General features: G+C 40.8%; 1 protein-coding gene across 1 annotated transcript in view; it reads right to left on the reverse strand.

Annotated features, from left to right (window-relative positions):
- Positions 1-26,955, reverse strand: part of SORCS2 (sortilin related VPS10 domain containing receptor 2) — a 154,550-nt gene that overhangs the window by 16,405 nt on the left and 111,190 nt on the right. The window contains exons 12-20 of the mRNA XM_070939145.1: positions 23,120-23,196; positions 21,434-21,525; positions 19,063-19,170; positions 17,749-17,869; positions 15,410-15,543; positions 13,892-14,017; positions 11,026-11,197; positions 7,684-7,870; positions 2,105-2,238 (exon numbers count right to left, since the gene is read on the reverse strand). Of these exons, the coding sequence (XP_070795246.1) occupies positions 2,105-2,238; positions 7,684-7,870; positions 11,026-11,197; positions 13,892-14,017; positions 15,410-15,543; positions 17,749-17,869; positions 19,063-19,170; positions 21,434-21,525; positions 23,120-23,196 (1,151 nt within the window). The remainder of the gene's footprint in view (positions 1-2,104; positions 2,239-7,683; positions 7,871-11,025; positions 11,198-13,891; positions 14,018-15,409; positions 15,544-17,748; positions 17,870-19,062; positions 19,171-21,433; positions 21,526-23,119; positions 23,197-26,955) is intronic.

Raw genomic sequence — 26,955 nt, forward strand, 5'->3', positions numbered from 1 at the left:
ACACCCCGGGCCCAGAGACCAACCAATCTGCAACCGTGGGACAGTTGACTGGAACCCAGAGGTCAACCGCACTCCACAATGCCTCGGGGAGGTCGGTCAACAACACCCAGGGAGGGGAGACCTCCACCGGAAAGAGCCAGTAGACCGGTACCCTGCCACAGTGGGAAATCCACAATGCCCCAGCAAGGTCGGCACCCAACCCACCGGGGAGGAAGACCTCCAGCGACCTCACCAGGCAGACTGACTACACCCCAGCCAAGACACAAACCAACCCTGCAAGGAGGGCCTCCATCACCCCAGTGAGGAAGGCCTGCACCAACCTGACAGGGACGATCAACTCCGGCACGATGGCCGCAGAAATCATCGACCACCCGGGCAACACCATTCCAGCGGAGAGGGCCTACACCACCCCTGCGAAGGAGGCCAGCACCACCCCGGCGAGGTCGGACAAGAACCATCAGGTCCCGGCAGTCACCCTGCGAGGGCATCGGTCTCAACCAAGGGACACCGGGACCAGAACCAGATGAAGCCACGAGACCTGAACCCCTGACCGGAACCAGCCACCACTGAACCGGTAAAAGCCAAAAGGGACACCAGAGATTTACCGGGATCCAGTAGTTCCATACCGGTCAGCGACGACAGTCAGCGGCAAGTAATCCACAACCCAGACAGGGAAGACCAGCATTGCCAGTGGGTGGAGGTCTGAGACCCGGCCGGAGGCGCGGGGACCCAGCCCACGCACTTGACAGCTGAATCCTGTCTGGTTCCAGGGAGGGAACCGGGAGACGCAGGAACTCCGTCCGTCCAAGAAGACTGCCAAACTAGAATGGGACTGCGCAGGTCATCTAGGACTTCTCGATGTCCCACGTACCTGCACGATTACGTACTTGATGGACAGACTAAAAACAAGGGGGGAGGAGTGTTATGTCCTTATAAGGACATCCATCCGGGATTGGCTTGAATCCTCCTATGGGAGTTTTAAATAGCTGTCATAGGGGCGGTGCGTCTGCCGGAGTGAATATAAGGAGAGCTCTGGCAGTGCAGCGCCAGTCTGTTACTGTTCCAATAAAGTAGCTAAATGTATCCAGCTGGTCACGTCTTCTTTCCCTGCGCCTGATCTAACAAAATGCCTAACAGTAAACTGTTCTGGCAGTAGCATTTTGCAGGTTGTTATGTTGCTTTCACACCAACAATTTCTATACGCCTGCCAGCCTTAGCTCTGAGTGTATAAGCAGCTCCTTACTTAAGTATGAGCCAGCAGTGTGATGCAGCTGCCAAAAAAGCTAATGAAATTCTAGGTTGCATCAATAGAGGCATAGTTTCAAGATCATGTGAAATGTTAGTACCATTTTATACTGCATGGCTGAGACCACATTTGGAATATTGCATCCAATTCTGGTCACCATGACACAGAAAAGATGCTGACACTCTAGAAAGAGTGCAGAGAGGAGCAACAAAGGTGATTAGGGGAATGGATAACACGAACATAACATGAACAACTGAGGGAACTAGATACGTCTAGTCTAATGACAAGGATTAGAGGTGATATAATAGCAGCCTTCCAGTACTTGAGGGGCTGTCACACACAAGAGGGAGTAAATGTATTCTCCAAAGCACTTGAGAGCAGGGCAAGTAGTAACAGGCAGAAGATCATTAAAGAAAGATCCAACCTAAAACTAAGGAAAAAACTTCCTGACAATGAGAACAATTAATCAGGCTTCGCTCTAGAAGTTGTGGGTGCTCTATCACTGGAGGTTCTCCAGAAGAGACTGGACAGCCATTTGTCCAGAATTATATAAGATCTCCTGCCATGAGCAGGGGGTTGGAGTACGTGCAAGACAGCCATTCAAAGAACCTCAGTTAGCAATTTATACTTCTCACTGAGATTGCAGTGCTAAAGTGAATAGGGGGGAAGTATAGGATGTCAAACCTTCAAAAATATTTAACAATAAAACTATAGTTTAAGATAATAAAACTAGTTGTTTTAGGATACTAAGATACCTATAAATTTTATAAATAAATAAATGCATACATACATACATATTGAAATTAGCATAAAAAGGTTCAAATGCTGGAAAAAATGACAGTAATAATTATTCAATACCTGAATATTGTTTCCAATCCACCAGTAAAAAAGTGTAAAGTTCGAATTCCTTGGCAGGATGATGGCTGTCAAATTCACCTCCCGGTTTCTGCCAACAGCAGGAACTACTTCAAGATGTAAAGCCTGCAGTGGAGCTGGAAAGAGTCCCAACTGTTAATTAAAAAGCCATTAATTTATCAAACATCTTGTGCTTTCAAATACATCTTCTAAAGATACACTAGAGTGTTCAGGGACATCTTTTAAACTTTTCAAGCAAATTCAAGAGAACGTCACTTCCTTAGGGACTGAATTAAATTATATTAAATTTTATTGCTCAATAGAAAATTAATGTTAGTAATTCTCACTGCAAATTAAATTGTCTTAGGTTTTTATAACTTGTTGAAATTTTAATTAAGATACATTTTTAAAAGTCGCATTTATTTTATTTGGAAAACTTAAATAAATACTGTATTTATATTCCTTCCAAATCAGGAAGGGGAAACCTAAAGCTGATGGGTTGTATATATATACATGTATATATATTAGATAGAAGCAAATAGGAAGAGTGAGATTTTCAATTAGGGGACCACAGAGTTTCCAAACACTGGGAACAAGAGACTGTGAAACCTCTGAACTTGTCTGACCAAGTCTAGAGAAAGCTTTACATTTGCATTATTTACACTGAGGGTTATGCTGCCTTCTGAGGAGCAGAATTTATTAGTTATAAGCTGCATAAGCTACAGGGACTATTTTTTCCCAATATTGTTGCAGGGTGCATGTGGCCTGTGAACCATGAGACTGGGATACTGATCCTACAGTTTTACAGGGATTCCCTTACATTAGAGCTAATTTCATATGAATGAAGTCCTGGAACTGTACATCACTATTTTCCCCCAATTCAATTGTTACTCATTGTTGACAATGCATTTATTAGAAAACTATACTACATATTTGTCGCATAGTGCTCTAAGTGCAGGATCAACCGATGTTAGAACAATTACAAATGCTTTCTACCTGCTGTATTGCTTTGCAAATCTCAGGCTTTATATGCTGCCATTTTCAAATAACTTTCTCCCATGGAATTCCACCAACTATATGTGAACCATCACATATATCTAGCACCGCACAGAGATGAACATAATCAATAAAAGACTTACAAAGAAGTTCAACTTCTTTGCTGGGACTGTGGTTTTCCTTTTCTCAGCACCATTATGTTCTTCCAAAACAAACTATCAGATTTTATCCCTCCATTTATCCACAAAATCAAAAGTTGAATTTATTCTAATTGGTAATAGTTGGATATGTTACAGCATTAAATCACCAGAATTCAATTGTGTTTCAAAGCTGTAATTACTGAAAACAGCAATCAAAGCAGTATTAGCAATCCTGAGAGAAAGTAGTGTTGGTTGCGTGTCATGAGGCAAGTCAGATGTCTGCTACACTGCCTTTAAAATTAAATTTAGGTAGAACCCTGTCATATATCCCTGATGTCAGTATATAAATGGCATGGTGCAAGAAGGGGGTTGAGGGGTTTTTTAGCTAAATTTTTAATCAAAATTTTAAGGGGACCCGGGAGGAAGGGAGGGGGTTATAAAAGTCGACCCGGGGGGGTTCTGAGCGGGGTGATGGGTCGATTGGCTGCAACAGAGAGGTCGTGAAAGGAAATTTAACCGGGGAGCAGGGGGACGATAGGAAGGGCAATGAAATTGAAACAATGAGTGGGAGGGACAGGTATGACGGGCGCAGGGGGCCATATCATGTGCTGGGGGTGCGTACACACTGTTTACGAGCAATTACGCACTCCGGCCCCCAATGCGCGACTCGTGTCCTGGGTTGCGCAGAGTCTCAGGCCCAGGGTCCGCGGCTGATGTTGTGTAATGCCAGGTCGGTTGTTAATAAGGCCCCCCTCATTTGTGATCTTATTTTGGAGGGGGGTGCGGACCTGGCAGGTATTACGGAGACCTGGTTGGGCCAAGAGGGGGGGGTCCCCCTCGTTGAAATGTGCCCACCCGGTTTCCATGCATTTCATCAGCCAAGGGTCCAGGGGAGGGGTGGGGGAGTGGCGGTGATTATTAAGGAAAGTCTTTGTCCGAGGGGGACGACTGTTCCTCAGATAGCCGGATGTGAGTCCCTTTTTGTGAAGTGGGGCCGTGGGGTACAGATGGGTTTGCTGACTACGTACCTGGCTCCCTGCCACGTGGCAGCGACCCTGCCCGAGCTACACGATGTCATTGCCGAGGTGGCGGTTGATACCCCCAGACTTATTGTCATGGGGGATTTCAACCTTCCGTCTGCAGGTGAGGCGTCAGAGGTGGCCCGGGAGTTCATGGCTTCCATGACGGCCATGGACCTGACCCAGTTAGTTCAAGGCCCAACTCACATAGGGGGACACACTCTGGATCTGATTTTTGTCTCTGGTCAGTGGTTGAATGATCTTGGTAGAGGGGACCTAGACATCAAACCCTTGTCATGGACAGATCATTCGCTCCTTCACTTGGACTTTCCTACCGCTTCCCCCCACTGCAGGGAGACGGAACCGACCAGATGGTTCCGTCCCAGGCGCCTGATGGATCCCGAAAAGTTCCTGACGGAGCTTGGGCCGTTTCCTGAGACTCTGGCACACGACTCGACTGAAGAGCTGGTGGCCGCCTGGGAGAGTGCGGCCGCCAGAGCTTTGGACCGCGTCGTGCCTTTGCGGCCTCTGACCCGATGCCGATCTCAATTGGCTCCTTGGTTCTCTGAGGAGCTGAGAGAGATGAAGCGTCGGAAAAGACACCTAGAGAGCATTTGGAGGACTAGTCAATCCGATTCCGACCGGACACAGGTGAGGTCTTATATCAAGACCTACCTAGTGGCGATAAAAGCGGCAAAATCTAACCATTTTCCCGCTCTTATTGCATCTGCAGAGAACCGCCCAGCCGCCCTGTTTAGGGTGACCCACTCCCTTCTTCGGGGGGGAGTGCTGGAAGATCCCTTGCAGGGTCGTGCTGAGGATTTTGTGCAATTCCTGCATGATAAAGTCGCTCGGATTCGGGAGGGCTTGGACTCAGATTGGATGTGTCCAGGGGAGGAGATGAGGGCAGGTCTTGAGAATATTATCTGGGAGGAGTTTGATCCTGTGGCTCCCGAAGATGTGGACAGGGTTCTGGGTAAGATTAGTGCCGCCACGTGTTTATTGGACCCGTGTCCCTCCTGGTTGGTATTGGCCTCCCAGGAGGTTACACGAGGCTGGCTCCAGGGAATTATAAGTGCTTCTCTGAGTGAGGGCGCCTTTCCTGCCGCCTTGAAAGAGGCAGTAGTGAGGCCCCTCCTCAAGAAGCCTTCCCTGGACCCATCTGAATTAGCTAACTACCGTCCAGTCTCCAACCTTCGTTTTGTGGCGAAGGTGGCATGACAGCTTCCCCGGCACCTGGATGAAGCTATCCATCTGGACCCATGCCAGTCGGGCTTCAGGCAGGGGTACAGCACTGAAACGGCATTGGTCACGTTGGTGGATGATCTCTGGAGGGCTCGGGACAGGGGCTGCTCCTCTGTCCTAGTCCTATTAGATCTCTCAGCGGCTTTTGATACCATCGACCATGGTATCATGCTGCAGCGGTTGAGAGGGTTAGGAATAGAGGGCACCGTTCTGTGGTGGTTCTCCTCCTTCCTCTCCGACCGCTCGCAGTTCATGTTGACAGGGGGCAGAGGTCGACCTTGAGGCACCTCGCATGGGGAGTGCCACAAGGGTCGGTCCTCTCGCCCCTTCTGTTCAACATTTATGTGAAGCCGCTGGGCGAGATCATCCGTGGTTTTGGGGTGAAGTGTCATCTGTATGCTGATGATACTCAGCTGTACATCTCCACCCCTGACCACCCCAACGATGCCCTTGAAGTGATGTCTCGCTGCCTGGAGGCCGTGCGGGTCTGGATGGGGAGGAACAGGCTCAGACTCAACCCTTCCAAGACTGAGTGGCTGTGGCTTCTGGCGTCCCGATATAGTCAGCAGGTTCCATCGCTGACTATTGGGGGTGAATCCTTGCCCCCCACGGAGAGGGCTCGCAATCTGGGCGTCCTCCTGGACGCACAGCTGTCTTTAGAAGAGCATATGACGGCCGTGGCCAGGGGGGCCTTTTATCAGGTTCGCCTGATTCGCCAGTTGCAGCCCTTTCTGGACTGGGATGCCTCACTCACGCCCTTGTCACCTCCCGGCTGGACTATTGTAATGCTCTCTACATGGGGCTCCCCTTGAAGAGCACTCGGAGGCTCCAGCTGGTCCAGAATGCGGCCGCACGGGTGGTTATGGGCGCAACCCGTTGCGTCACGTGACACCCCTCCTGCACGAACTGCACTGGCTCCCAGTGGTCTTCCGGGTGCGATTCAAGGTGATGGTTACCACCTTTAAAGCGCTCCATGGCACAGGACCCGGGTACCTTCGAGACCGACTTCTGCCACCAATAGCCTCCCACCGGCCAGTTCGCTCCCACAGAGAGGGCCTCCTCAGGGTGCCATCGGCCAAGTTATGTCGGCTGGCGACACCCAGGGGGAGGGCCTTCTTTGTGGGTGCCCCAGCCCTGTGGAATGAACTGCCCCTGGAAATACGTAAGATCTCCGACCTCCAGCTATTTCGTTGCGCACTCAAGACCCTGTTGTTCCGCCAGGCTGGGCTATCAACATAACATTTTTAAATTGGGTTTTAAATTTCTGGGGTTTTAAAAATTTAGCCAAATTTATTTAATAATTTTAAACTATTTTAACTGATGTTGTTTTGTGTTTTTAATAGGCTGTACACCGCCCTGAGTCCTTCGGGAGAAGGGAGGTATAGAAATAAAATAATAATAATAATAATAATAATAATAATAATAATAATAATTATTATTATTATTATTATTATTATTATTATTAAAAAGAAAGTGCGAACAAACTTCAGTTTAGTGGAAATAGTGGTCAAAGAAATTCATGGATCTGTAAACTGCACTTTTCACTTACAGAAAAAACTTACCTCCAGATTTTATGCATTTTTAATTTGTTCACCTCTACCTTCAGCTGTACCAAGAAGTGAGAGCAGAGTTTCTGCTCTACTTGTTTTGTGTGCTAGCACAAAATGTGATATGCAGAAGACAGCAAATGCAAAAAGCAATGAGGCATCACAGGGATTGATGTTCCATTTTTCACTCTGAAGGCTACCTTACTTCCTTTATGACTAGGATGAGCATTTATCTGAGCAAGATACTAGATCAACTTTTAGTATTCTACTACACTGACAATATAAAGAATAGAACTAGAATCCATTTATGGACAAAACCTAAATATATTTTATGATGTAGATTATAGCCAAGATGCATTCAAAATACATCCCTCCTGTTTCTCAACATAGATCTGTGGGTGTTGATAACAATAGCAGACAGATGAATAAACTTGAGATCAGAAAGTCATTTCCATTCTAGACGGACAAAATCCAACATTCTGTTGACTGTTAAGAAGCTCCAGAGTGAAATATGTATTCCACTGTAAATTGCTAACCATTTTATAATGAAATATACAAATGTAACAAATAAGTAAGTTAATACTACATTAATACTGCTATAATAATGAGAATGAGAAAAATAAAGTAAAACTTACGATGAACCTGAATAAATATGACTGCTTCATCTTGACCTGCAGCATTCTTGGCCACCACAGAGACATGATAAACTCCAGGATTTTCATAATGGTGTTGAAAAGTTTCACCTATCAGTGTCAGGTTCATATAATTTGCCTTAATGCCATCTCCAAAGTTCACTTGGTATTTTGTGTTTAAAGTATCACCCTATGGAAACCAAGAATGAGGAGAAAAAAACAGGCCCATCACAAAAATGGAAGAGGGGAGCAATCTAAACTATGTATCAAGCTATGTATCAATACTGGCAGCTCTGAAGCTAAGCGTTAAAAATCCACTGAAACTGATTCCTGTCTCTGGTACATCATAAACAGACTTTCTCAAAGTTCTATTAAAAGTATTTTAAAATTCATGGTATCTCAGCTGGAACTGAATCATTTAAAATAGGGAGGGTGAGCGTAGAAAAAGAAAAGTAACATAGACAGGTTGTCTAAACGAAATTTTTATTTGTGATGTTGTTCTTGACTCTGTGTGTGTGTGTGTGTGTGTGTGTGTGTGTGTGTGTGTGTGTGTGTGTATATATATATATATATATATATATATATATATATATATATATATATATATATATATATAACAAACTATTCTAAAAATACGAGTTCCAGGTATATTAGTAAAAAAAGAAGCAGACATACTGCGAACTCTGGAATTTAAGATTTTAAAATTTTAAAAGAATTAAAATTTTATTTTACTAAGCTTTTGTCAGCCATCTGCTGACATCATCAGAGTATTAAACTAGCATTACAGAGATTCTGCCTTTAGATGCCATTAATCAATTTAGCCCTTGTGTGTGTTATAGGCCCTTCCAGCCGTCTCCCACTTGTAATCAGCTGTGTTATTTTTGTTGTCGTCATGTTGGATGTTGGATATTAAAGATAATAACATAAGCATCCAAATCAGCTTCTTGCATGCTTAGTTTGCATCAGGCTGTAGCCATTCTTTCTGGTTCAATATGTGCCCCATCAAACACTATCAGGTTCCCTTCTTACCAAGCTTGGCAGTGATTTTGGCATTCACTAAGGAAGAAATTGGCTTTAAAACCTATATCAACTCAATCTGCTGACTGAGACTGATTTGATTGCACACACTTTTGCAAAAGTTTTTGGCCAGAGCATGTGTTACACAGAGTGCCAAATGTTGAACAATTTTCAGGATCCAATCAGAGTTGGTCACTGCAACCAGAGGTTTAGTCTTCCAAGCTTTAGGACTTGTGCTGGAGGCCATCCTCAGGGAACTTCTCTCTGGCAAAGTGTGTTTTGGGCTATTCTGTATGTGGTATTTATATGGTGTCTCTTTTGTGCAGGTTTTTAATTGTTGATTGGGCTGTTGATGGCTGGCTATTAAGTCTTTGGCTGTTGTTTCCCTGTGCTGCCAAGTCCTCACCTCCTAATTACTTGATAAGCTGGTGGCAAATCAGCACTCCCATTGACTGACAGAGAGACCTGTTTCTCAGGCTTCAATCAGTTTCCAGGCTGTTTTTGTGCTTGCTCATCTAACAAACTGAGTAGCTGCAAAATTGAATGTATGTCCTTGTTGATTGCAATGTGAGGTTACGAGTGAGTTTGGGTCTCCTTATCTGACTGCTCACTTGTGTTCTTGTAATCTGGTGGTTAGCTTTATCCATGTCTGTCCTACATAATCACAGGAGCAATCCATGCAGGGGTTCCAGTAAAATCCATTAGAAGTATCTCCCACCTCTAAGCGATCTTTACAATGCATAATGTGTACGATGCCCACTTGCAGAACTTGGAAGCTGTGTTCTACTGCTTCCAAAATGTTTTTGATGTATGGCACAGTATGGCATGTGGTTGGTCCTGAATTTTGTTGCTTCCTTTCTCACCCTATCATGTTGTGCAGGATCTTGTAACAAATGATTGTTACAAGATACACATTCTGCCTGAATTGTTCCTGTAGGTATCTGCTCTTCAGTTGTTTAGCTTGCTACGTACTATAGTGAATTCTCATCCTGCTATATAGTTGAATTGAACAATTTCTTTGGGCATGAGAATGTATGTAAACCTATTACCAGTCACTTCTACTAGAATCTTACTATCCGTTCATTTAGTCAAAGATTTGCAGATCTGCTTTTGAAGGCATCCCAAATTTTCATGAGATATCAAAGCAACTTCTTCTCTATAAAATATCTACTATTTTATTTAAGATGAAGTAACACTATCAACAATCTCTACATGTGCATACACTGCACACAATCCTGTCCTTTATAAACAATACCAAATTCACCATAACAACTCATCAGTGTCTAATACTCCTTAAATTCTGGGAAAAACTTGGGCCTGGTGGCTCAGCAGACTGATAGCATTGTGATTAACACCAGCTGTCTGCAATTACTGTAAGTTCGAATCTCACCAGACTCAAGGTTGACTCAGCCTTCCATCCTTTCTAAAGTAGGTAAATTGAGGACCCAGTTTGTGGGGGCAATAAGCTGACTTTGTATAAATATACAAAAGTATGAAGGCTATTGCTTAACGCATTGTAAGCCGCCCTGAGTCTCTGCAGAAGGGCGGCATATAAATCAAATTTAAAAAAAAACAAAACAAAAAAAACACATATGTATCTCACAAACAATGCTTTTCCTAGCAACAAAATATGTGGCAAACATGTTTATTATTATTTGCAGTTTTTGCTTAATTGCCTCTGTGTAAGCTGAAACTTACTGTAAAACTCCAATGCCTCTTCACCAGCAAAACAGAAACAAAAGGACACTGAAGACATTCTATTTTATACACAAGTAAGATATACTCCTGCTTTCTGGGAAAAGGAAGTGATTAAAATCCTCTTCACTAATAATTAATTTAAATTTAGGCTCTAACTGTTCTGCGGTTTAGCCATTTCCTGCTAGAGGAAGTTTCTTGATTACTGACACTACCTCCAGTTATTTCTCAATTACTTCATTCCTAGGAAAGGAAGAAAGCCCTCAATGACTCACATACTACCTCCTGCTGCCAAGCCAAGCCAACCACTTTATCTTCATACTAATATACACCACTGTCATGCTAACTTGCCAGATAGTAACAGACTATAAATATAGCTCCCATCTCCCTTTTTTTGTATCAATGCGGGGGGGGGGGGGAAAGAGGTGTCTCCTATAGGAACATTGGGGAAAAAATATGAAGTAAGAGAAGGAGGCTACTAAAGTTTTTACCTTCAAATAAAGAGAATGATAAGTCAGCAGAGAAAGGAAAACAAAATACATTGCAGGACAAATTCTAGTGCAACCCTGTTTTCAGGTTTAAAGGACAATTACATTTTTTCTGATTTCCATAGGTGAGAAATTCCAGTAATACCTGATTTTGTTTGACAATAAAGGTGACATATTCTCCTGGCTTAATGGCTAGGTTTTCCCCTTTAATGCTGATCTGCAATCCTTTGGGAGCAATTAGTGGACACACATGCTGAGAAGAATTTTTCTGTAAATCCACACCTCCTTTACATATATTAGATATAACTTTACGGTATCTGTAGGAAGAAGTAAATGGAGGGAGGGACAGAACTGATCAACACATACAGAAAAGGTTATACTCATACCCTAGAGCAAAGTCTTAATTTGGATTCAACCCTATATGTTCACACAACATACTTAGGACAAAAGCAGAAGCAGCAAGCTGTCAGTATACATACAGCTCCTAGCTGCAAGGATGCAAGCTATAACATGTTGGATTGCAGTCTCTACACTAGAGATTCTAGTTTCCATAAAAATAAAATTCAAATCCTTCAGCTAAAATTGGATTTTGATGGGCTTGGTAGCAATGTGGCCAAAATATGGTAAATATTTGATACTGTTTTTAATATTGACAGGAAAGGCTGAATGTTGTATGGGAGTAAGGCTGATCAACTAGTCTATACCTTATTTACATTATTAAGAAGCACTATGAGAAAGCCTTGATTTAACCAAAACCACAATGCATAGTGTCACCTATGTTGTTGTGTGGTTTGCATATGAAAGTTGAAATCCATAGGCTGGTGATAGTGACATGTTTTGCTCCAGTAATAGTGATAATGAAAGGATCAGAGATAATTTTGAGAAAAATGTGCAAAATTTCAGATGAATGCAATCCAGAGAAAAATTACTTCAGTAGACTACATAAATAAGTAACAATTATATAATTGATGAGAAGCTAAAAAGAGAGAGAGGTGAGAACTTGAAAGAACAGCAGCCAAGTATAAAGCAATATATGGACATATTGGAAACAAGGATAGAAAGCATAGGGAGATACATGTGAATACTGTTGGTATGTGCTATATTTCCTTTCCTTTTTATTTTCTCATAATGTAGATAAAAGAAATAATGTGAATAAAATAGGAATCATACAGAGTCAGATATATGAGCTCTGGGGGACCCTCTCTATTCACATTATTATAAGGGGAAGACGTGCTTAGATACATGAACTCTGAGAGAACCTCTCTATTCACATTATTATAAGAGAGGAAAGTGCTTGTTGGAAATTACATTAACAAACAGTTAAACCTCATTAAGTGGTAATATATCTTCTGAGACCTAGATGTCATGGAAGGACAGCCATATGGAAAACCTCTGAGTGACCTCACTATGAATGACACAAAGACATATATGTTACAAAAAGTTACTTAATCCAATAAATTTACCCAAAGACAGCAGTAACTCTCCCATTAACAACTACAAGCACTTAAGAAAAGTTGTGTGGCTAAGATAATTTTATAAACTAAAATTAATGGTTTAAGTAATTAGATGAACATATTATCCAATGTATGTAACATATAGGGAAAATCGGATGTATGATCTCATGTTGACCATATATGGAAAATGTATGATCTCACTGAATCCTTTGTCTTAGAAATGTATAAAACCAGTTGTATCAGAGTTCTTTCTTTGTTCAAAGCTTCAGGTACAAAACTGGCTCTGACCCTTGCGCAATGTAAACTGGTGACCCCCAGGGGGAGAGCTTTCTTTGTGGGGGCACCTACCCTCTGGAATCAGTTGCCCCCAGAGATAAGGAGAATCCAAGACCTCAGTGCCTTCCGCCGTGCCCTTAAAACCCACTTTTTCCAGCAAGCCGGGCTGGCTTAAGAAGAAATTTTTAAATTTTTTAAATGTTTTAATTGGTTTGTGATTTTTAAATTTTTGGGCCAAATTTATATATATTTTAATTGTTCTTAATATTTGTAGTTTATGTTCTTAATTCTGGCTGTGCACCGCCCTGAGTCCTTAGGGAGAAGGGCGGTATATAAATTGAAAAATAAATAAATAAATAAATAAATAAATAAATAAATAAATAAATAAATAAATAAATAAATAATTAAATAATTAAATAAAACTGTCTCTGGCTGACCCAGGAATGTTGTTTGGTCTCATCATTCCACAACACTCATGCCTTTCATTTCTTTAGCTTGCTATTTCGCACTCCTTTTTTTACCCCAGAAGAAATGATAGCATGAACATATAAAGTTACATATTTCTGTGTACCTGTAAGATTACCTACAGAAGCAGGATAGGGGCAATTTTAAAAGAAAACAGTACCAGGGCAATTGTAAGGAATTCTCAACCAACCATATTTTTGTGTATTATTATTTAATCATAATAAGTTGGTATACTGCCCAGTGATTCCTTCAAAGATTAAAAAAAATGGAGGTGTATAATAATTAAAAATACAAGACCCCGTGAAGACTTGGCATGGTCCGAACTTGTTATTCAAACTGCCCAAAAGGCCGGCTACAATTCCAAAGTGGATTGACTGGATAGTGAAGAAAGAGGCACCCATGTACTGGAGCCTTGCCAATGTAGAAAGCAGATAGAAACCCTACATTTCTCAAAATAGCAATCCTTGACTTACTTAATATGATTGTGTGCTGCCAAATACACCAGAAAGGAAAAGTAACTGCATCCCTGCTGATAATGTTAGCTATCTTTCAGAAAAGCAGCTTCAGTGACACCAACTTGGTGGCTAACAGAACTCTCCAGAGGTAATGTATCTCTAAATATTAAGAAGCATTCATCAAGGCAAAATAGTATGCAGAAACTTTCCACATCAATTTTTGTTCAAAACCCAAAATATTTTATTAGAAATAAATAATAGTTTTTGTCTCTATCACATTAGCAATTTGTAAAGGAGACTGATACACGGCAGAAAGGAAAATAAGAGAGCTATTTCCCAAACAAAATATTCACTTACTTACCCTGTGCTACTTTTATAGGACTGCCCTGTGATACAGTCTTCAGGAGGGGCTTTAGGGTTAAACCAAAAGTCAGCAAAGCACATCCCAGGCTCTGATTTTGACAGTGAAAGTTCAAATCCATAATCGCTAAAGAATAATAATAACAAATAGGTTTTTATTGCACATATAACTGTATGAATTACAGCTGAAACAGTTTGTATCCTTTTGGGTTGGCATATTTTACCCAGATCTTTTGGGTTCCATAGCTTTTGTCATATTGGCCAAGAAACTGACTTTCTAAGAGTGTATTTAATTTTGACAGCTGAGTTCAACAGCTGCTCATTAGCACTCTAATTAGCAGCAACAAGTCCCCATTACAAAAACCAGGTTTATTCTCTTCGCATGAAAAATGAGGAATAAGTGTACAATCCTTTAGTCAATTTTATTTACAAAGGAACACAATCTTTCTGGGAGGCTAGAACATTCCACAAGATTGGAGAGCATATGGGCAGTTGAAAGGAAAATAGGTCTTAATTTCCGCCCTGCCTTCTTTTGTTATGGACTGCTGTGATAACCAGCTTAGATTCAAAGGAAGAAAAGAATGTCTAGCACAGACAGAAAATCCCTCTTGAAACAAAGTTCCTCAGGCTGTCTCCAAAGAGCAGACTCAAGGGGAGCAGATGGTTCTGGCAACCAGCCTTGGTGGCCACCTGTAATAAATCTGCTACCAGCAGCTGTGCTGGCAGACACATAGTTCCTTCATCGTCCACAAGTCTATTTCAGAGAAGGCAGAATCTTATTATAAAGGCACTGACATGATTCAAGTTATATGGATCGTTTTCTCTAGATATTGCCCATCTTTAAAACTGAATATATGTTTAACTGAATAGGACTTTTTCAGTTGTATTAAATCTAATAAAAGAATGCTGTATTGCTGAAATAGAAGAGAAAATACCATATGCATTCAGTATACTCTGCCTAAAATACATAAAATAAACGAAATGTTGGCTATATTGTCCCTTTGTTTTTTGTGAAGATAACTGTTCTCTTCCAAACAAATAAAAACCATAATTTCTGTTAATAAAGGTAGTTTTGACTTACTTAGCAACTGTTCGAAGTTGCAACAGACCTTCCCCAAAGGGACTTGCAACCCAGATTTGAAGTTCTGATGTCAACTCTCCCCTGCAGTCATGTGACTGCATTCTGGGCACTCAGCAACCGGCCTACATTTACAGCTGTTTGCTGTACCCAGTGGCCATGATATACGATGCTTTTGGCAGAAACTGGCATCTTCTTCTGTTTCTTGCAAAACCATGCCTATACTGAACAAGGGATTTGCTTAATGACTGCCATAATAAAGGTAATAAAAATGGGCAAATTGTTTGTGACCCACTTTATGACCATCACGATTTATGACTGTAATTGTCAGGCTCAATTATAGTCATAAATCAAGGAGTACCTGTATGGATTTTTCAGTATGTCTATACATAACATTAACAGCTCAGCCGCTTGAGGAGACAGGAAGAGAGAAAAACTTACCATAAGAAATCAGAAGAACTACATTCACAAACTTTGGAAGAAAGTGCTGACATAAAGTTTTTTCCTTTAATACACCATGATGAATTCTTCCTCCTTCGAAAGGTTCTCTGCTGGCCCATTATGCAACGGTCACCCTGAATATTAAAGGTTAATTGTCATAGCTGCTAGATAAAGTTATTTATTTATTTGTAACCCAATTCTTGGACTAATTTTCAGTATCCGGTAAGAATTGTGTCAGAGTATATTCATCAACTGTAATAGGACATGGTAACAAAGTCAGACAATGTATAGACATAGCAACTAAGTCAGCTGATGAGGGCTGTTTGGGAGCTGACTGGAGCCAGGACGTGTCCTAGTCTGCAGCTTCTGAGTCTGTGCAGAGAAACTGAAACTAGTCTGCTCTGCTGAAATGAAACTAACTGTTCTCTCCCACCTTGTGTTTTGCTTGTAACTGCTACATTGGATAAATCTGTTATTGGTACTGTAAATTTACTTCATGTTTTATTATGTATATAAAAAAGTTAATGAATCCTGCTGCATCAGTCTGCCTGTGTGTGCTTTCTGGATTTGATTTGACAAATTGTCAACGGAATTTTAGGTATAAGAATAAGATCTAACAAGGGTTTCACATGCAGATTGCATGAACTGATCTTTTTCAACACAATTTAACTTCTTCCTTTTTTCCATTTCTTATATTGGTTATAAACACACAATGTCTATTGTGAGCAAGCTTAACAACACATCTTAATATTTAGTATAGAAAATATAGCAATGTTTATAGGCACATGTGTGTGAAGGAAAGGAGAAACAAATTAAATGCTAAAATAAAATGACTGATCTCATGCAACATAAGACAAGAAGTTCAATTTTTGGGCTGTACAACTTCCAGAGAGAAACATTCTTGTCTAAATCTGCACAGAGCTATTTCCAGTGCAGCAATACTGAGGTACACTTGATACAGGGCATCTTTCCTCATTTTCAATTAATTTGATTGTACTAAGCAAGTTGAAATGTAAGTATGCCTTTTGCTCAAATCATACCTCTATTTCTTTGCCTGCTATGGCAAAAAGAAATTGTCCCTAAATTTTGTATCTTAAAAATATCTTGATCCATTGATCTTAACTGGTCTGACATCAATTACAAGCAATTAAGAGATTGATTGTTGAAACCTATTCATACTCAGTCCATAATAAATACTTTATCTCCAGATCATTAAATCTTAGCCAGTCTACAAGATGTGTAATGTGTATCATGTTTATTGCATTTAATAAAATACCAATGCATACTTACTCAGCCAAAAGTTGAATCAAGGACGACATACTACTGTTTTTGTAAATATTTGAGCTAGAAGACAGCCTTTGTTGTAGAATATAAGGAGCAATATACTAGTCTGAAATATAGTTTTTTGCATACTTTTCACACTATTTACTTTGAGCTGAGCAAATCATACCTCTAAAATTTTCATTTTATGTTCACTTAATTGGAAACACTGTACTCTATATTGTATTCTGAAACATCTTTCCCCCCTGCTTTTTTGCTTTGCATCAAAATGCTATCTGATAGCTCAGGCCATATTAACCTTCTTAAATAAATCTGAGCTATAAATTCAGATTGGAAGTTATGCCTTTAATATATATATAACTTTTGATTTTAATTAATCAAGAATGTTTATTTTTTGATGGCTTCTATGGGTATGCATTTCCTGGAATAATCAGAACGTAGTCCTAGAAATCAAGTTGTTCTCTCACAGCAGTCTGTTTCATCTGTAATTGGTAAGCCATGGATTTAGTACAATCCTATGCCTGGCTATTTAGAAACCAAGCTACATTCAGTGGAACAAAAGTTGAGATTGTATCACGTACGTAAGCTGTGTGACCTGCATACTTTCCCTTCTCTCTGTCTCTTGTTTATGATAGAATGGAATAATGCTACAAATTTCCAGATTATTCGAATAAGGAAAACTGAGGTCTGTACAAATCATATTTCATTTAGAATTTAGATATTAACTCAAAATTAAGTTTTAGTTTTTTTTGTTTTTTTTTTGTTTTAATTTGATTTATATGCCGCCCTTCTCCGGAGACTCAGGGCGGCTTACAATGCGTTAAGCAATAGCCTTCATACTTTTGTATATTTTATACAAAGTCAGCTTATTGCCCCCACAAACTGGGTCCTTAGTTTGATGTGTTGGTTTGTTAACCAGTTCAGTTAGACAAATTATACTTCTCTTTAACTGAACCACAGCCTTAGTGCAGTTAGTACAGATAATGCTAAACATGTTTTAGTATTACAGAAACAAATGTCACTAAATATGATAGTTATTTCTTCCTATGTAGTTGCACCTGCAGATTTGTCATGTCCCATGATTCATAGTCTTCATCAGTGCATTCACGGGAAAAAGATGGACGGAAATCTATCTTCACTAGCTCCCAGTCTGATTGGTAACTGATGTGTCCAAATACCCTAAAGAGAAAAAAATCCGAATGAGTTCCCAACTAAAAGACTGGGAGTGAAACACAAGAATATAATAAGGAATACCTTCTGCTATGGTTGGCTGTGGTAAATACAGGTAGTTCTCATTACCGACTGCAGTTGGGACCAACAACTCAATCACTATTGGCTGTGATTGTAAGGTGAACCATGTTGACTTAAAATGTCAGTAAAATGCATATGCATCATATGTGTCATATAACTGTGACTTGTGACTTCCTACCAGTTTCCCCATTGACTTTGCTTTGTTGGAAGCCAGCTGAGATCATAAATAGCAATCATGGATGTTGCAACCATTGTAAATGTATGTTGGTTGCCAAGCGCCCAAATTGTGATCATGGGTCTACAGAAAACCGCAACTTCAGTGGTAATGTAACTTTGAATGAAAAAGCAGTCAGTAGCAATAGCAGCACTTAGACATATATACCACTTCACAGTGCTTTACAGCCCTCTTTAAATGGTTTACATATTGCCCCCAACAATCTGGGTCCTCATTTTACCAACCTTGGAAGGATGGAAGATTGAGTCAACCTTGAGCAGGTAAGACTCAAACTGCTGAAATGCTGACAGTCGTCAGTCAGCAGAATTAGTCTGCAATATTACAATCTAACCACTGTGCCACCATAGCTCTTCAGTACATGAAATGTTATATTTTCAAATTATTTTCATAATGAGACTGTTCTGTACCATACTTTAAATATTAGCAATTAACTGACCCTGCATATCTATATCTCAGTACCTAGGTATAACAGAACTAAAGAAGAGACTGTAGTAATCAACAATGGAGACTATATGGTAGTCAAGGATTTTGCTTTCTTGAACATTTATAATCACTTGACTTCACAACAGAAAGTTTGGCTTATCTGTGCTTAGCTTTGAAGTAATGTATGTTTAGTCAGACATTTATTTATCTATTATCTCTATATTTAAGGCATTCCTTTTACTCTTCTACTAAATCCTGAAGCCTCCACATTATCACAAAAGTATTTCCAATATGTACTCTCCCATTTAATTATCATCCATTAAATTGCTTTCATTTCATTTAAAGATGTCCAGCAAAAAATGAAGACCTTGGATGTGTTCCTAAACTAATTACACACTTTTAATCGTTGACATTTAAACTTTTTCCATGTAGTTGGTGGGCTGATACAATAAAAGATACTTACGTCATGACTAAAGTCTCATCCCCAGGTTCGCTAAGTAGGCCATCCACATACACAGAAATACTTGTAAAATTATGGGTGCTCCAAGTTTGACCTTCATCTACACTGAATCTGTAATGGAAGTAGTAAAATAATCAATACCATTTCTTTAAATAATTTAATAGGATTCACAAAGTCCAAAGTAGTTAAACAGCAGATATTTTAAAGATTACCATTACAGGTAATCTTCGACTTATGACCAGTGACCCTTCAAAATTCGAATCCCTAGTATAGGTCTCCTGCATGAGCAGGGGGTTGGACTAGATGAGCTCCAAGGTCCTTTCCAACTCTGTTATTGTTATCTGTTCTGCTGATGCTGAATGAATGGTGGTTAGGACCAGTCTTTGAAGTTCTGGTATTCCAGCAATTCTGCAATTGTATGATTGCAATCTAGGAGTTTGACAACCTGTTCACACTTACAAGCACCCCACAATCATATGAATACTATTTGTAACCTTCACTGTTGCTGGGATATCTCTCCCACACTTGCACCCTCCCCCAGATCATCTGCACTTCTGCCACACTGGCCACTTGTGCATCCCAGTACACTCTCTCCAACCCCCTCTGTGCCTCCTTTGCAATTCCTGACCTACATGAACTCTCTCCAACCCACATAGTGCCTCTTGTATATCCCTCCGCAAACTCTCACCCTTGCGCACCCTCCCTGACCCTGGTGGCACCTCTCTTGCACCCTCCCAGATCCTCTCTCCCATCCTTGAGCATTTCCTCACAGACTATGCCTCTCACACACCTCCTCGACTCTCATGCCCTAAACCCCCCCTTCATTCTCTCCTCTACCCAGCAGCCATTTACCTGTCTGCAGGTGTGGAACTTTTGACTTCCTGACAGCTTCTCCAAATACTTGGTTATGAGAAGCTGAGAGGAAGTTGCTTTGATTAACAATTATGAGTTTGAGTTAATTATGGCAACCAGGATTACAGGGATTGCGGTCACTAAACAACACACTCACATTTTACGACCACATTGTTTAGCGATTGAAATTCCAATCCCAATTATCAGTAAAGGCTACATGTATACATATTCGAATTCTTTCCTTTGTAAAAAAAATTTTGCTACTAAAGTAGTAGTAAAAAGAGATTATCTCAAAATCTGAAACAGATACAGGTAGCCCTCGACTTATACTATCCGTTTAGTGTCCATTCAGCACGCAAAGCACGTGCATGAATAGAACCGTTGGTAACACCGGTTGGAACCCACCACTGGGTTGGAGGCTAAAACATATGAAGAATAGTTGCAGAAATTGGGTATGTTTAGTCTAATGAAAAGAAGGTTTAGTGGCAGTGGTGGGATTCAACCAGTTCGCACCACTTCGGGAGAACCAGTTGTCAACTTTCTGAGCAGTTTGGCAAACTGGTTGTTGGAAGAAATCATTAGGGCAGAGAACAGGTTGTTAAATTACTTGAATCCCACCACTTATTAGGGGTGACATGATAGCTGTGTTCCAATATTTGAGGGGCTGCCACAAAGAAGAGGGGTCAACCTATTTTTCAAAGAACCTGAAGATAGGACAAGAAGCAATGGATGGAAACTAATCAAGGAAAGAAGCAATCTAGAACTAAGGAGAAACTTCCTGACAGTGAGAACAATTAATCACTGGAAGAGGTTGCCTCAAGAAATTGAGGATGCTCCATCAATGGAGATATTTAAAAAGAGACTGGACAGCCATTTGTCTGAAATGGTATAGGGTCTCCTGTTTGGGTGGGGGGCTGGATTGGAGGACCTTCAGCCTCCCTTCCAACTCTTCTATTCTGTTCTGTTTTTGTTATTCTTTCTATGATCAAGTGTATCTATCGCATCAAGCCCAATGAAAGTCTGGAGTGGTATAGGATCTCCTGCCACGGGTAGAGGGTTGAACTAGAATACCTCCAAGGTCTCTTCTAACCTTATTGTTCTATTTTCTATGTTCTAAATAGCTATTTATAGATGCCTGAGGGAGGTGGGAGAGAATGACCTCCTTACCTATGTTTTGTTTCCTGATTTCCATGGATAAGTGTATTTATTACATATATGAATATAACTAGCAAACATGGAAATCCCAACGGTGCTTTTTCAAAAGGCAACTGAACTTTCTGGTTTTTCTTTGAAGCCGTTTTGCTTCTCATCCAAGAAGTTTCTTCAGCTCTTGCCTCTTGAAAAAGCATCTTTGGGACAACCATGACCTGGATGACTGAGAATCTCCATAGACTTTTAGCAAACATGGAGCAAATATTAAATTACTAAACAACTCTCTTAAGAGAAAAACCCCCCCACTTCAGTTAGAATATTTTTAGTACTGAAAATACAGTAGACTAATGAAAGTTTGCTGTAGAATTACTTGAGTATTTTCAGAGGAATAGATGTATCTTTGATGGCCACAATCACACCACCATGATCCAAATATAAGATATGATGCTCCTCTTCAAAAACCTAACGGCCAGGAAAAGAAAAATAACAAAGTAATTAAGTTTTCAGGGAAACTGTATAAGCATATTGGATCAAAAATAGACTAATATTGGAAGAGGGGAAAGGGGATTTATTGTACTGGGCGGAGGGTGTCACACACTGAAATCTGGGAAAGACTGGAGTGACAACAGAATGAGGAAAATGAGGGGGGGAATAACAATGGAGATTAGGAAACAATGAAAATTTCATTAAAATTTTAACATCAGATACAGGTAGTCCTCAATTTACAACAGTTCACTTAGTGACCATTTGAAGTTACAAGAGCCTTGGTGGCACAGTGGTTAGAGTGCAGTACTGCAGGCTACTCTGCTGACTGCCAGCTGACTGCAATTTGGCAGTTCAAATCCCACCAGGCTCAAGGTTGACTCAACCTTCCATCCTTCGGAGGTGGGTAAAATGAGGACCCAGATTGTTGGGGGCAATAGGCTGACTCTGTAAACCACTTAGAGAGGGCTGTAAAGCACTGTAAAGCAGTATATAAGTCTAAGTGCTATTGCTACAACGGCACGGAAAAAAGTGACTTACAACCATTTTTAACACTTATGACTATTGCAACATCCCCATGGTCACGTGATTTATATTCTGATGTTTGACAACTGACAACATTTATGACAGTTGCAATGTCATGGGGTCATGTGATCCCCTTTTGCAACCTTCTGACAAGCAAAGTCAACTGGGAAGCAAGATTCATTTAACAACCATGTTACTAATTTAACAACAGTGTTTCAGTTAACAAATGTGACAAGAAAAGCCGTAAAATTTCTCGTTTAGTAACATAAATTTTGGGCTCAATTGTGATTACAAGTCGAGGGCTACCTGTATTTTGGGTCATGAAAATAGTAAAAGACACAGCACAGATGATGGGAAAGTATATAAAGGTGAAAGATAATATGACATAAGTATCCCAAGTGATAATGTGAGAATACATTCATCTAAAATATCATTCAAGAAAGAAATAAGTTATACCATAATTAAAAAATAAAGGCTCGCTGTGCTTTCCCAAGGCTATAGTCCTCCACATATTTATTAAATGCAAAAGGAATTAATTTTGTGTAAATATGCTTAGACCTAGACTGCAATTAACTAAATGTTCAAAAAGTGATTATGTCATCAAGCCTTCAAGAAAAAAATCCCAGTACTAATAAAATATATTTTCCTTAATCTAATCTAGTTCTTGATGTATACAAAAACATATTCTACTGGGCACAGCATTGTGGCAAGATGATTGCTAATAAACAATAACTCACTCATTCTTTCTGTTTGTAGAGTTGATTTAGATCATCATTAAAGCCCCATCTATTGATAATGAATAGCTTGGTCATATTAGAATTCACACATGAGGCCTTTCATTCATCTTGAATGAGTTATTGAAAAGCTAATTTTCTATATATTTTCTTTTCACTGAATCAGAATATACTTATGGTTTGTGAGATTGTGTAATTTTATATTAATATTTATTTTTTATTTATTTGTATCCCACCTTTATTAATAAACAAACAATAAAATAAATAAATATAAAAAGAAGTAAAATGAACAAACCATTAGATCATTTCAATACCTGTCTCCATGTTCTACCACAGTCAGATGTTATATACATTTCTTCCTTGTATTCCACAAGCTGGGCACCCAGATTTCCTGAGAATAAAAGTATAATAATAATAGTAAAATTACTAAAGTATTGTAAATGCTTACTGCAGTTACTTTTACAAAGACTCCAATTCTCCACCTTCCCTTATGGCTGAAAAACCCCTTCTACTTGCAGGGAAAAAGAGAATCCCTAAGGCAGCTTCTACTTTAGACCTGCCATCCAGCTACTTCCAGAATTAAGGAAATTGAAGCTCCACGCACAGCTTGGAGGCTGTCAAATTGGAGAAGACTATCCTAAAGCCACAATTGGCCCAATAATAACCCCCACCAAAGAATAATGTGGGACTTGTTCTCAGCGGCACTAATGATAGATAGCCCCTAACAATAGGGTTACATATCAATGTTTCTAATTTATAGCACGGGTGTCAAACTTGATTGCGTCACGTTTTTTGCCTTTGTAGAGCTACGGTGGGAGTGGCCTCTGTGTGATGCATCCAGCCCGCGGGCCACCAGTTTGACACCCCTGGTTTATAGTATTTATCCTTTATCCTTATCCCACATTTTTATCCAATAACTTAAAAGCAGGACATATAAATATATTTTACTTTAATCTAACACACTAATACAACCACACTACATAAATTAAATTGAGTGATGCTACTTTTCCAAGACAGTATGTAAACTTCATGGCTGGTTAATGACTAACCCTAACATAACCACATTTCAAGAAGTTCCTAAATTCTATGCTTACGTGCTCTGCCATATTATGAGTACCCAAAGAAATAGGCATCACTAATACCTTCACTAGACTCACCATTGTGTTATAGTACATATCAGGACTTAGTCTACTGTGATTTTTTTGTCATCAGAATCTTCAACACCACCAAAACTATCAGAAATTACTAGTTCTATTTATTCTGATATGGCTGGGATATCCTCTAAGGTACATAGATCAAAACTACCTTGCAACTTGCTTGCAAGTGCTTTGGATTCACTGCTTTACGTTCCAACTGTTTCAGCCACCTGTCACATCTTTGATGTGACACGCATTAGTTGAAAAAACTGCTTCTGTTTATTTTTCTGATCTGATTTTATTCCTCGGTATTTGAATCAATTTCTTCACTCCCCCTTCTTCTCCAGACCCAAAAGAAAAAAAAAATCCAACTGCTTTCTCATATTCTTCATAACAGCTGTTACTCTGGAATGGCTAAATGCTGCTGAACTTGGAGATAAACAGCTAGAGGTCTTCTCTAGGGTCTAGGACCATGTGCCATGGCTGACCTGCCCTGCACAAAGGCACAAATGATGCACAAAGGCACAAATAGAATGAAAGTCTCTCTACTACCCTATCTGTGCAGGTTCTGACCCCCTTTGCAGATTTATTTCAATGTTTTGTCTTTTTGACTGCAAGTCAATGTATGCAAAGAAATCAGGCTACTAGAAAAGATGAGGAGTCATTGTTGAAGGAGAGCTATGTTAACCTACGGTGGTAAAAATAGAGATGTTTGATACCACCTTTTCTGACTAACAATTTTTATTAAGTCAAGGAATCCATGAGCTGCAGCTCACTTCATCAGATGAACAGCATGACTAGACTGATGTAGGATTTAAACTGTGATGAAATGGGAAAGAAAAGAGGAGAGAGGGAGAGGTTGGTTATACTGTACAGATGCAGTTTACATGTGAGACAGAGTGCAAGTTCCTCAACAATTAACAATTATAATGTGTTAAAAACCTATTGTGCTTGTCGAAATCCGAGATCGCCTGGAACATTTTGATGTGAGTTCAACTATTTCTTGCTCACTGGTTCTGTTTTCCAAAAACTTTTGAGATCTCCTGAGAGATTGAAATGCTCAGATATTACTTTGTTTTATTTGGAGTCCTAATTTCAAACTTGTGACCATAAATTTTTTTACACAAAGTTGTCCTGTTTGTCCTGTGAGTATCCAGAGGAACATTGCTGGCATGTATCACATTAAAATATCTGCAAAAGTGCTTCTAATCTTGTGTATGTGCTTGTTAAAGCCTATGATAACAACAATTCTGTTGTTTCTTGTTTCTTATGAGAATTTGCTTCAGGTTAGATGGCTGTCTGCATATTATTTCAGGTCTGCCACCCAGTGCTTGAGAAAGTACAGTGTTATTATCCAGTATGAATTGTAGCTTACTAATAACTTGTTTGAGAGGCTTGAGCTGTAAGCTGTGGGTGATAATCAATGGTCTATTTCTATGGTCTATCTTTTAATAGATCCTTCTTGGGAACTGATCTAGCTCTATTGATTTGTCTATTTATGTTCTTGTGTTTAGTTTTAAAATGGATGTTGCTTACCTGAACATCCTTCTGGGTGCGCTGCTGAAGAATCCAAGAGCGTGGGTAATATCCCTCAGGTTGCCTGAAGATACTGAGTGTATGTCACTTTAAATGTTTGTTGACTCCTCCCCTAGGGACTGGCTGAGGCTCAGTTTCTCTCACGAAGGATGTCCTAACAGGAGTCAAGTCCATCCGGGATCAGGAAGCAGAAGCCGCAACGGGTGGGTTGGATTCTTCAGCAGCGCGCCCAGAAAGGATGTTCAGGTAAGCAACATCCATTCTCTGGCGCGCTGCTTCGAAGAATCCAAGAGTGTGGGATGTACCCAAGTAAGTACTAGATGGGAGGGGAGGCTGAATGCTCCCGGATGGCTGTAGCAGAGATGACAGATTGCAGAACTCGCCGTCCGAAGGACGCCTCAGCAGAGGCAAAGGAGTCAACTTTATAATGTCGTACAAAGGGAGTGAGAGAGGTCCAGGTGGCTGCACGACAAATGTCCAGGATGGATGCCTGTGTGGCCCACGCCGCCGAAGTCGAGGCACTCCTAGTTGAATGCGGCAAGACGCGTCCAGGTGGAGACTTGTTGTGAAGGGTGTATGCCGTAGAGATGCAAGCTTTGAGCCACCGCCCAATGGTGGACGAAGAGACCTTGTGCCCCATCGAAGCTGGCAGGAAAGATACAAATAGCGCTTCTGATTTCCGAAACTGGGAAGTCCGCTTAATGTAGCGCCGGAGCGCGCGCCGGACATCGAGGTTATGCCATTGGGCTTCTCTGTGATGACGAGGTTGCGGACAAAAATCCGGCAGAATTAGCTCTTGAGCTCGATGGAAGAGCAAATTGATTTTGGGCATGAAGGCGGGGTCAAGTCGGAGAATCACCCTGTCCGGATGAAAGATGCAAAGGTCTGAGCGGACAGAAAGGACCGCGAGCTCAGAGACCCGCCTCGCTGACGTGATCGCCACTAGAAAAACGACTTTAAGAGTCAGGAATCGAAGAGGGATAGAAGACAGGGGCTCAAAGGGTGGAGACATCAGGGCTTGGAGCACCAGTGGCAGATCCCAGGATGGATACCTATGCACTACTGGCGGACGCAAGTTGGTGGCCCCTCTAAGAAAGGTTCGAACTCTCCGATCCAAGGACAGTGGGCGATCCGCTGACTTTGACAAAACCGAGTTCAAGGCAGCTACCTGTCGTCTCAGGGTATTCGGGGCTAGGCCACTGTCCAAACCGTCCTGGAGGAACTCCAGGAGAACAGGAACCGATGCTCCAGCTGGGTCTATGTTGTTCTTGCGACACCAGCGGCGAAAGGCCTGCCAAGTAGCCTCGTAAATCCGTAGAGTTGAAGCCCGGCGGGAGGCTTGCATGGTGGCAATGACTCGCCCCGACAGGTTGTCCTTCCTCAGGAGGGCCCTCTCAAATGCCAGACGGCCAGTTGGAGCCAGTCCAGTTCCGGGTGTAGGATGGCTCCCTGGCTGAGAGAGACCCTGTCCTGGGGGA

The sequence above is a fragment of the Pituophis catenifer genome, unplaced genomic scaffold, assembly GCF_029215685.1.
Source record: "Pituophis catenifer annectens isolate HBS135680 unplaced genomic scaffold, rPitCat1.0.hap2 SCAF_3, whole genome shotgun sequence".
NCBI lineage: Eukaryota > Metazoa > Chordata > Lepidosauria > Squamata > Colubridae > Pituophis > Pituophis catenifer.